Source organism: Anthonomus grandis, chromosome 5, assembly GCF_022605725.1.
Source record: "Anthonomus grandis grandis chromosome 5, icAntGran1.3, whole genome shotgun sequence".
NCBI lineage: Eukaryota > Metazoa > Arthropoda > Insecta > Coleoptera > Curculionidae > Anthonomus > Anthonomus grandis.
The window spans coordinates 7,576,350-7,589,295 of record NC_065550.1 but is presented as its reverse complement, the minus strand read 5'-3'; the positions used below and the strand labels follow the sequence as shown (position 1 = coordinate 7,589,295).

Genomic DNA, 12,946 nt, shown 5'->3' with positions numbered 1-12,946 from the left:
ATGCTTCTAATACTAATGCTATATGAAAGGTACATCATCCGAACTCATACAGACGTCCTCATACGTTCGTCCTCCGTTGAGTGCCAGATCACCCGCACCCAACGTCAAAGTGTTTTCTGAACCAGTTTCGCTGTACCAAGTGTACCAGTGCGACCGACCCTGCGTCCTTCTGCCCGAGGATCGAGTCAACCATTGCTCACCAACTTTGACGAAAACTCTTCCTTCCTGTTGGAGGATGACGAGAATTTCTCCGAATTCTGCAACACGGACGCGGATGAGCCGCAGCTGAAGCTGCCCCTGGCGCCCTGCGAGCCTAGCTCCTGCCCTAGGACTCAACCAGGCCCACAGGACAAAGACGACGGGTTCCAATTAGTCGTCAGCAGGAGGAAGAGGAGGAAGACCTCAGACCCGGAGACGGTCCCGAGGAAGACGCCAACCATCTCGCAACCCGACCAAGCTCCCTCCACCTACAGGGCCGGGTTCAGAAACACTCCACCTTAGCCCAGACCCAAACGCGTTCCACCAACTCGCAGGACCAAGATCCCTCCCAGTCGCCGCCGCGCCGCCCTGAAGTCAACGTGTTTACAACCTAAATTAAAAAAAAAATAATTTTTGGAAAAAAAAAAACATGAAAGTTATGCAGCAAAATAATATAGTTTACATGCAACAGACAGACCCCACTGAATACCCAGTTTTCGTCCGATTACCGAAGTTAAGCAGCGTCGGGCGTGGTTAGTACTTGGATGCGTGACCGCTTGAAGGAAATACTACGTACTACGTCGTTGTGTTATTTTCTTTTTTTAAACTTTTAACGGATATTTTAATACCGCTTTTTAAAGTTAAAAATAAATATAGAAAGTTTCCTTATAATTTCCCCACGATGCATAATGAAAATAAAACGATGATCCACATTGCATAAGGAAAATAAAAGCGTTATTGTAATAAAACATAAAATATCAACTCTGATAAAAATATAATAAAAAATCAGAAATAAAACTCTATAAACAAACTTAACAACATATAATTTTTTAAATAATAGACTTAAATAAACCGCCTTCTTTCGCTAAACAAAAACTTAACCTATCGTAAAAGCTATTTCGCACCTCCAAAAGAGTTTTAGGTAAAATGGAATTGGCACCTTCGACAATTTTATTTCGCAACTCCTCTAAATTTGTTGGCCTACTAAATTCATGCTTGTAAATGGTCTGCTTAAGGTAACCCCACAGATAAAAGTCATTTCCATAGAGCCTCCATCCCAATGCGCAGTCTTCACTGATTCGGTCCGTCCTTTTAATAAAGGCTTGCACGTTGCCCCATTCCAGATCTTTAAGATCTTCCCGTTGATGCATAGTTTTCCTTCTTGGGCGACTCCACCTATCACAGGTACCTAGTATGTGGTATAAAGTTTCTTCTCCTGTACCGCAATTCGGACAGAGCGGGCTTTCTCTTATACGAAGAAGGTATACGATTCCTGTTAAGACTGTTGTGCCCAGTCAGGATTCCCACCAAGTCTTTGATACTCTGTCGGGTCTTTGGTAGCAGTCGCCTTGATTTAGAGCCGTCATGGTCTGATATTACTTCCTTGGCCTGCCTACATCCTTTTTTCCTTCTCCAATTTTTCCTTGTTTTTCCCAGGCCCAATTATTAAGTGCCTGGGAGATTTATTTTTTTACTGAGACCGAGACAAGGTTCGGGGCCTACGAAGGGGTTAACGGAACCCTGGCTTGCCAGTTCGTCGGCCCGCTCATTGCTCTCGACACCTGGGTGTCCTGGGACCCACCTCAGTCTCACTTCCCTGTGTGCTGCAAGCCTTTTCAATGCGTCTCTGCATTCCTGGACTAGCGCTGAGCTGGCTCTGGATTTCTGGATCGCCTTGAAGGTAGCTTGTCTATCAGAATAGATGCAAATGCTCCGTTACCTTCCAATGCTTCTCGTTTGTTTACTACTTCAAGTATAGCAAACACTTCTGCTTGGAAAACTGTGTGTTTCCCTAGCGGCAAGGATTCCCCTGTATTTGTTTCTATCCTGTATACTTCGGCTCCAGCCGAATTGGTGCTTTTCATCCATGATCCATCTGTGTACCAGGCCTGGAAACCATTTGGCTCTTTGATTTGGTTCATCGACATTCTTCCCTTGTCGGGGATTTCGACTTGAAACCGCTTCTTTAACCTTAGTTTGCCACTCGCTGTAGTGCATCTGGATGTCAGAATTGGTATGTTCTTACACATCCTGAGAGCAATCGTTATATGGCCTTGTCCTAAGTGAACATTGCACCACTCGCTGTTATCCTTCATCCTTTTATGCGCCACCATGGCCTTTCTCTCAATCCAGACTGGGAGGTCCGGTAGCCCAAGAAGAATATTTAGTGGTGCCGCTAGTTGACAAAAAGTTACAGACGAAACAGAGAACTACAGAAAGTTTAAACTGAACAGGATTATCGCTCAGAGATCTACCATGAAGCGCAAGGAAATAATAACAGAAATAAACAGTAAAAAATACATAAAACAGTCGTTGCAATACATAAACAATGTTCCTTTATAGACTATTGTTTAGAAGTTTTTTTTTCAATTGGTCACCATAAATATAATTTTCGGATCCACCAATAGATTTCGATTCGACCCTATAAAGAACTTCCATCTTTTCCGTACTTGATTGTTGTAAAGTTGTCTTTAAAATACATTTAAATATAGAATAACATTAGTATGAGAAATATGCATGGGTGCCTGTACATTAACGCCCACACCTGCGCCCGTTATCGCAGTACTCCGAACGCTTCCGTTCTGTTAAATCGATGAGGGTTGTTATGGCTACGTTTTCCTTTAAAATAAATAAACAAGACAGAATTTCAAAGTCGATATAGAAAATTTGTCAATAAAGATGGAAGCAGATTTGCTGCTTAAAGAAGATGAATATTACAAAGAAAATGAGAAAATCGAATTGAAGACTAAGATTTTATTGCAAAAAGCTAATGATGTAATGGTATGTTTTCATTACCTAAATTAAATACAGTATTCGGTAGAATATTTATCGTTTTCAGAAAATTCAAGAGACCCTAATAAAAGATAGCTTAAAAACCAAATCGGACATAAGTGAAGTGCGTAAAAACAACTATATAAATACCAAAAAACCCACCAGTGATGAAAGTATTTTCTGTGGTGAATTATTTGGTGAGGACACCAATCCAAACAACAATCCTGATAACACTAGTGGAGTACTAAGAATATACAGGGCGAAACTAAAAAACCTGGTAGCTGAAAAAGAACGACTATACGTGGAATTAAGACAAAAGGTATTAATAGAATTGTAGTAACGGGTTATTAATAAGGTTTTATCACATTTCTTTTAGTCCGAAGAAATAAAAAAGCTTCAAAAGGAAAATCTAAGCTTTAAGGAAGAGAAAGAAAAATGGTTTTTATCTTACAATAATGGCAAGATTAATATTGGAAAACTTGAAAATCAGGTAATATTGGTAATTTTTTAAATGAATCAATGTGTAAATGATGATAGCTTTATAGTTAACAAATGTGAACTCAAAACTGCAATCTAAAGAAACAGAAAATGCATGCTTAAGAAAGGAGGTGGAGCAGTTAAAAAGGGATTTAAAAAGTAACAATTTAAATTTTAATAATTGCGAAGTAAGACTAACGAGAGCTACGGAGGAGAATGAGAAGTTGAAGCAAGCGTTAAAACATTGTAAAGACGAGGAAAAAGTAAGTTATTGTTCATTTTCCTTTCAGAACTCATCATTCACATTCTAATAACTAAAAACCGTGCACGATAAAAAAAAATTACATTGCAGTAAATACAAAAGATTTTTCTCATACTATTTTTTAAAGATATTGACTAATTTATGACGAAAAAAAAACAATTTAACGTATATTAAACCTTTCACACCGCGCAGATGCTTTGGAAAAGTTAATCATTACGAATGCCGTGGCGTCATCTCTATCCATTTCAATAATTATTTCCTGAGTAACTTTGAGTAAGACAGATGACGTGTCATATTTTCCAAACCCAGATTGCTTTTGCGCGATAATATTTTTGGAATTAAAAAAAGTGGTTTTGCAACTATATAAAATTTTAGAAAAAACTTTAGATATGACTGGATTAATCGAAATTGGTCTAAGGTCACGGTCGTGATTATTGATTATACCTAAAAGTGGTAAGAGAGAAGTTTTTCACATATCCAGGAATAAATACCCAATTTCTAGGCAACAGTTTATAGTATATGTAATATATAGAGATAGCTTTGAATTATGGGAATTGATTTATCGGAGTTGAAACATTTTCCATTCATATAAAAAGGATCATTTTACGCACTTGTTACATAAATAAGTATTATAACAACTTTAACATTATTCCAGCTTTTTTCTTTAATAATTAGTGCGATATGATCAGCAAAATTCATAAAGGTCGTGAAAGATTCATCAAATTTTAGCGCGATTTCTTCACGACTCTTTCCGGCCGTTCTAAAATTACTGAGAAATTGCTACAAAACAGAATGTCCAACAGAATTTTTCTGGATCAGAACAAAGAGTTAATAGCTGCTGCCAAAATTAAGTCACAATGTGAATTTGAAAGTACAATATCAACAAAGTATGTTGTAGTTTCAAATAAGGAGTCGCTACCGCGGTCTTCTGTAATGAAAGGCATTTGATTATGTAAATTATAAAGTTTTCCTGTAGAAGCTTTTCCACTATGGGTTAAGGGGAGTAGGTTGGAGACCTATTTGTTTGGTTGCAGGCAAAAGATTAATTATCAAAAACTAGGAAGCTGTTGGGTTGTAAATGAAGTTATATTATTTATATCTCAAGAACTGGACAGGTATGGACATAAAAGGTGAGTTTACACTATTTGCGGATCACACCAGTAATGCCAAAACGAATATGGCGCCTTTTAGAACTCACATGGAACTAAATGCTTCCTTTATCAGTATAGTTCTTTTATTACTATCGATGGCACACTTGCTTTTAAAAGACATATTATGATACTTAAAAAGACATGTTATACTCCTGGCAAGATCTCATTTGGTGACAAACTAGGATAAAGTCGTCTTCGCTCTTATCGTGCGGGTTCAAAGGTCACCACGTAATATGAATCAAATTGAAAAATCAGTGGCTGCCAAAATATTATTTCCTTGAGAGTTTGACAATATATTGAACGCCGTCATGTGACATATTAAAGCCGCGTATACACCTTAGATCATAATTATTATTAACTGACGTGATGCCTTTAACGCCGTAAAAATGTCTGCGGAATACTACGTATCCGAGATTCGACATGTAAAACATACGCTGGTTATTTCCTTTCATGACGTGAAAAAGCCCATAAGTATAAAGCGTGTTGGGTATACGCCTCATCGGTATATGCCTAGAATCCCCGATAGTCTGCTAAGTTGCTAGACATAATATTTACTTTTCTTTTTTAAAAAATTGTCCGAAATAGACGGAATTCTCAATAACAATTTTTCTTTACGCAATAATATCTAAATCTAAGCATTTTATACTTTTTTATGAGAGCAAAAATGCCTCCCTAGCCTTTCATTAAAATTGTACATATTTCATTTAAAAATGGTTGTTACCTTAATTTTTGAGAAATTAGTATACGATTTAGCATGACCCTATGTCTGTGCATAACATACTAATTTATCGATTTCAGGGCACAGCGTCTAATTTTTAACGATTATTTGATCTTGTCTTCTTTGTTTATGTGTAATTGTGTTTTTTGTAATAATTATTGGGAAACTATACATTTTGGTATAATGACAAACAATTTATTTGTATTGTGTGTAATGCAGTGCAGTCAGAGACCAGAAAACTAGTTTTTTTGTTTAAAGGCAAGTTCACAATCTAACTTTTAAAGTGACATTTTAATTTTATGATTTATTATTTGTCGTTCGACCCAATCTATACGTTAATGCACAGAAAAGAGTTCGGATTTTAGCATATATGGCAAGGGATTCTGATTTTCTTTTACTAACCATTCATAAATTTCGCTTTTTCTCCAACTTCCATTTGGTTGTTTATTCAAAATTCTTGAATGATACGACGCATTGTCTAATACTATTAAGGAAGGTTCTTGCAAGTTCTGTATTAACTGTTCCTTTAACCATTTTTCAAACATTTCGCAATTCATATTGTCATGATAATCCATACTTTTAGACTTAGAAGAAAAAATTAAACTTGCACCTGGAACGAATCCCGTTGAAGAAGAACCGGCATGTAAAATAATAAATTGTTTTCCCTGACCACATCCTTTTTTTCTTTTTACGCTTTTCACAGATTCATCTTGCCAACCACTCCCGTTTAAAAATATCCAAGTTTTATCTAAGAATACCACTTTCCTTAACTTTGATTTTTCATTTTGTGTATATTGTCTTAAAAATCCTATTCGTTGGCTCACAATATTTGGTAGTTCACACAAATATCTTCTATTGCAGTCTTTTTTATAGCGGAAACCTATGCTTTTAATTAATTTTGATAAAGCAGAAAGTCCAATTTCCAAAGTGCCGCGTTGCTTAAAACATCATCAGCTTGATGTTTTAAAACATCCCTCAGAAATGGCAGCGTTATATTTGTTTTTAGCCTATATAGTTCATAAATCCTTTCTCTAACTTCCATTTTTACACATTCACTTAAATCTTCAGTCTTCGGCTTCTTCCTTTTACACTTTTTTTACTTCTTGGGAATAAGATTGTTCTTGTTTTCATATACAACCTTTTGCACCATTCTTAAACTAATTCCAAGCGCTTTAGCTACTTCTTCTTGTACATTCTTAGGCAACCCTTTATTTTCTTTTTCGTTCTCGAAGTAATTAACAACATTAAGTACCATTTTTTTTTGCTTGAGGATTTAGAAATCCACAAAAAGGCTTTTTCTTTTCCATAATTTGAAATTTAAATTATCTTGTGACAAATAATGTCATCCGTCAATCGAAACGAGACAGGCATGTTTGCTATGAAAGTAATTGTTTTACAACCCCTGACATTTATCATTTTATCTTCTTTTGATACATTCACGCTGCATATATCTGTTTCGTTTATCTGACGCGTTGTAGTTAAAAAACGTTGTTGCGCAAATTGAAATGAATCGTAACTACAAAAGTTTGTCGTTGATAATCCGATACACCCGCACGATAAGAGCGATTTTGACTATACTTTATATTCCTAAATATGATGAAGAAGATCGCCTATCACAGTTGCAGATACTTGTCACAAGGTCAAGAAATATCACTATATATTTTCATTGACGTTAAAACGATAATTATACCTAATATTTTCCGATAGAAAATTTGCCAAATTTTGTTCTCAAAAAACATCCCACGGCAAGAACACGATACGTCAGGAGTTATTAAATTAGAAAATTATCCCGTACAGGGGAATAACGTGATAAGTCCGTGCGGCATCGAGCAAAAACGGGCTAAGTGGCGTTTACACTTGTCTATTTAGTAGCGTTGCGGTCGCCATTTTAATCGTTTTCGTGTCGATTTATCAGTGTTCTTTATGTTTTTTTTATTTAAAAGAATGCGATTGCAAACGTTTACAGTGCTCCCCAGTTTCCCCTGTGCAGGAAACTTTTTGGAGCACTGTAAACGTAAGCAATATATTATAAGGAGTTTCAATCTTTCCGAGTCCACTGATACAAAATTCCTATTTATGTGACCTTATTAGTATTCTTCCAGTCAAAAATAGACGACCTCGGCTAGATGAAGACAATGCTCCTTTAAGAGATGTTGTTGCTCTTTATAAGATTAGATATTTATATAAAAATAATCTTACTAAATTAGAGGTTTATCGAGATGAGTTTATACCATTACATGGCATTACAAAACGTAGAATTGAGTATTTATGCAATTCTTTAAAAAATACCGGCATGCCTCCAATCGAAAAAAGAAGCAAACACTACAAAAGACCATTAAAACTGTCTGATGATACCCGTAATAAAATTAAAGAGCATATATCATCATTTAAAGACAGAGGCAGTTATTATAGTATCAACGACTGTCAGAAGAAATACTTGCCTGAAGAGCTCAATATAAAAAAACGTGGGAAATGTTCAAAAAGATGTATCCCGGCAACAAAGTATCATACGAAACACAGATTTCAAAATACCTTTTGGTTACCCACGAACAGACACATGCAGCACATGTGACGAGTACCTAGTGAAATTAAATGTCTCGAGCATGAGAAAGAAAAAAGCAATGAAATACCTGTACACTCGTATGTAAATAAAAAACAAGAAATAAATCGAGCTAAGGAAGACATAATAGCTGAAATAAAAGAACTGACCACATTGCATGACCTGCATTTATCTAAAGCGAAATCATTTTATTTAATTAAAAAAGAATCAAAGCTTTCAAGTCGTAAATCAAGAGTCAATCTATATAGACTTCGGTAAATAGTTTCCAATCCCCAAGATTCCTACCAATGATGTATACTATAAACGGCAGTTGTCCATTTATATGTTCAACGTACATGTTCTCTCCCAAGAAGTGTTTTTTATGTATACCCAGAAACCGTTGCCAAAAAAAGTAGTGATGATGTTTTTTCTCTACTGAATCATTTTGTGTATAATCACCTTGATTCAAACATAAGAGAGTTGGATTTGTTTTGTGACTCTTGCGGTGGCCAAAACAAGAACTACACTTTTTTCGCTACTTGCATAATCTTCTTCACCAACAGAAAGATTTGATTCTGTTCGAGTTAGTTTCCCTATTAGAGACCATTCTTATAAGGAAAAACATAAGAATATGGGAATCATCAATCAGAAAGCCAGAGTTAAAACAATGAAGGAATTATGTGACCTCGTTCAATCTTCCTGAAGAAAACCTTCACCATTTGTAGTGGAACGTCTTACAGAAGACAATCAATACATTTTTCAAAAGTAGACCGAACACTTAAAAAAAAAGCTAGCTTTCCAATTCAGCCTACAAGGCAGTTTTAAGTTTTAAAAGAACACCTTAGGTTAATTAAGTATAGAAACACAGTGCAGTCGTGATGGATAGAAAACCTCTCCGAAATATCTTATGCAGATAAACTTATACTCATTATACTGTTACCTGGACTTTTTTCGTATTCGCTCCAGGTTCAATACCAATTTCGTCCGAAAAATTTGCCAATTTGCAGAGTCAATTTTGCAGAGTAAAAAAGTTCTGTGGAAAAGAAGCTCATTATTATTTTACCATACACTACTATTACACCTTACCTACACTAATAGACTTCTTAATTTTCCATTTTAGGTGATCAAATTCATCTCAAAATACCAAAGAATATTTTTCAGTTCAGTTTTGTTTCACTATATTATTTATATAGGCATACAGCTTGTTGTTAAGTGAAATAAACATACTTCCAAAAACAAAATTGTTATAAATTCAGGGAAAAAAACAGGCTGTTGATTTTTCTATCAATTCTATTTTTAAATGCTTTTAGTTTATGAAATAAAGATCTTAGATAGTTAGGAAAGATAGGTTAGGTAGATAGGAAACATATTGGTAAAGAGAGAATTTTGTGAATACAAATACTTTAGTTTATGTAGTGTTTTAAAATTTAAAATTGCTTTATCTCAAAATCATAAAATTTGACTTATCCCGTTTTTCTCCTGTACCCTTAAATATTAAAATTGCATTTTCTTTAGATTTCGTATAATAACAAAAAATGGTTTGTTCACATTTTTAAATAGATTCAGTTTATCTAACATTTTTGTATAAAAAAAATTCAGTTATTTCAAAAATAAGGATGGTGATGGTCGTTCAATTATTGTTGCAATAACCTGCTTTAACTTCGCAACGGTTTAACCGATTTTCACAAATTTGGTATTGTTGAAAGGAGCATTTCATGGGCAATAATAATTGACCAAAATATAGTGGACTTCTTCCTTAATATAGTTACTTTAGTTGAATTCCTCTCCGCCAGGGGGCTAGTTTTGACACTTTGAGCCAAAATCCTACAAAAATAAAATAAAAACAAATGGGAAATGCAGCATATGTTAGTACCAGTATCAATGGGGAGTTGCTTCCGCAGTCTTCTGTGATTTATCAAAAACATTTTATTGTGTGAATTACAAGGTTTTCCTGCGGAAGCTTTTCCATTGTTGGTTAAGGGCAGTAGGTTGGGGATCTATTTGACTGGTTGCAGGTAAAAGATTGCATTAATTATGTTAAATCTTAAAGACTAGAAAGTTCTTGAGGTATAAATTAAGTCGTATCATTTATATCCCAAGAGCTGTAAAAGTGAATTTATAGTGTAAATTCCCAAGGAGTTTTAATAATTTTTTGTCTAGATATTAACAACTAAATCGGTTTATAGTGGATACTAGCTGAATGCCCGCGTGAAAATAAAAGAATAGTCGAAGAAGGCCTCCAATAATAGTAAATGCCACCCACAATACACAAAAATAAAATGCGAAGCCCAGCCTCATTGATAGTACATGCAACCCACAATTGCCACGCCGTTTTTCTTGAGGTCAAGGGGCGCGATTAATATAATATAATTATTATAAAACCAAGACACAAATAATCTTAAAAATGATTCGTTAGATGCAGAGCGACCGGTAAGACTGAGTCGAGTCACCTCTCGGATATCAGTCTCGCATGGACCCGCCTTGTTGTTATGTCTACCAAAATGTAAATAATACAGAGGCACTTTTTCAATCGTATTTATTAATCAGTTTTATGCCGCTATGCGATATTTATCATATCGCTATCACCCTTTATCGGTGGAATTTCAAAAAGTTCGTTCGTATCCGGGGCCTACATTATAAAAAAACATTGTTGCAGTTAATTTTTTTTTTCTTAAGTTGAAGCCTGCGACTCGTTGGTGCGGGCAGTCTCCGTTCAAACTTCGAAGCCACTCCTTAGTTCTCGAGGTCACGGGTAACAATTTTTCCATCTTTTACCCCTTATCGGTGGAATTTCGAAAAATCCGTTATCCGGTGCCTACATTATAAAAGGAACCCGTTGGCAAAATTTCACGTTTCAAGCTATTGTAGTTTGGGCTCTGCGATGATGAGTCAGTCAGTCAGGACAATTCTATATATATATAGAATCCAGTAATTAACTCGTAATGATTGGTTTCTCCTAGAAACTTTATCACCTTATATAGATATTTATTCATAATTTTCTTTAGTTTAAACTAGCCTTTATATAAAAACAATTAACGATTAATTAATGTTTATTTCAATTCTTTGGGGCAGTTAAATAAATAATAGAGGTTTATTATGTTTGGCTGCTTAAAAAAATACATGTTTTGTTGCTTTCTTTTTTCTGTAAGTTATATATTAGGTATATTTTTGTTTTGATATTTAAGATTTAATTTTTTTTAAAAAGATAACAAATTTTTTGGAATTTAGTGATGAGGTTGAGGAGGGTATCAGGTTGGATGTAGTGTTGGCGGATGACATGGGGCGGGCTGGAAGTTTTTGGTGATAGTGGTGGGCTTAATATTATACATTTTAATATCAGAAGCTTACAAAAGAATTTTGATGAATTGATAATTTATTTGAATGAATTGGATATCACAAAAATTGATATTGTAGTGTTGTCAGAAACATTTACAATTAGCAATGTTGACACATTCCGGCTTGCTGGTTTTGATGTTTTTTATAATAACTCTTTCTTTAATAAAAATGACATATGTTGTAATGTATATAAAAAATAATTTACATGCAATATCTCAAATAATAGAACTAACTGAAACTAATCTCTTGCATTGTACTATGAAAATAAACGATATTTCTTTGGGTATTACCGGTGTATACAGATCACCTTCTACAAATTTAAACTTATTTTTAAACGATCTGGAAACACAAGGATTTATGGGAAAGCAAAATATGTGCAATATATTTATTGGGGATATTAACATTAATATTTTGGAGGAAACTGATATGAATGTAACTAAGTATTTAAGTGTTATGTCGCAAAATGGATATATGTCGTGCATAAATCAAGCAACAAGAGAAACCCACAATTCTAAAACAGCACTCGATCATATATTTTTAAAAATAGATCAGTTTGATTTAAGAAAAAACTTTATCTTACCATTAATTTTTAAAACTAATCTAACTGACCATTATCCTATTCGGCTATCTATTAAAAATGTAACAAAAAATATTGCCAAGTTTAATAGCATGCAACGGAAAGCAAATATAAATTACACAAATTTAGAAAATGATCTGGCTAAAGAAATATGGGAAGAAGTTTTACAAACAACAATATAGAAGAGTCATATATCTGTTTTAAAAATAAAATTTTATATTCTCTAAGGAAACACACGTATATTATAACACTAAATAGCAAAACAAGAAAACGTAAGCCTTGGGTAACCCAGGGTATTATTAATTCTATAAAACAGAGAGATAGCATGAAAAAATCTTTAAACATAAACCATAATTTTGCCGATGAAATAAAATATAAAAAATTTAGGAATAATTTAACTAAGGTAATGAAATTGGCAAAAAATAATTATTATAAGCTAAAAATAGATGAATCCAAAAATGACTACAAAAAAACATGGAAATTTATTAATGAGATTACCAACCATCAAAAAAAAGCGCCTCAAAATATTTTTAAAATAAAAGTAAATAATGACATAATAACAGATGAAGTAACAATTAGTAATACCTTTAATGAGTTTTTTACAAATGTAGGTTCAAAAATTCAAAAAAATATCAATAAGAATTCATCGAGTTTTAAAGAAAAAATTAAAATTAATCCTAACACCATGTTTCTTTTTCCAGTTAATACAAATGAACTTATAATGCACATTAAAACATTAAAAAACAACTCAGCACCAGGGGAAGATAAAATTTCAACAAATTTAATTAAAAAAATACATGTTCATATTTTAAAACCTTTAGTTTACTTAATAAATTTGTCATTTTCAACGTTTAACTTACCCTCTGATTGGAAAGTCTCCCTGGTATATCCTATATATAAATCAGATAATCGTGAT

At 34.0% G+C, this 12,946-nt stretch overlaps 1 protein-coding gene across 1 annotated transcript in view; it reads left to right on the top strand.

Annotated features, from left to right (window-relative positions):
• The first annotated feature begins 2,811 nt into the window (after positions 1–2,811).
• LOC126735883 (testis-expressed protein 9) overlaps positions 2,812–12,946 on the top strand; it is a 29,009-nt gene continuing 18,874 nt past the window's right edge. The window contains exons 1-4 of the mRNA XM_050439980.1: positions 2,812–2,979; positions 3,038–3,289; positions 3,347–3,460; positions 3,516–3,710. Coding sequence (XP_050295937.1) covers positions 2,878–2,979; positions 3,038–3,289; positions 3,347–3,460; positions 3,516–3,710 — 663 coding nt within the window. The 5' untranslated portion in view covers positions 2,812–2,877. The remainder of the gene's footprint in view (positions 2,980–3,037; positions 3,290–3,346; positions 3,461–3,515; positions 3,711–12,946) is intronic.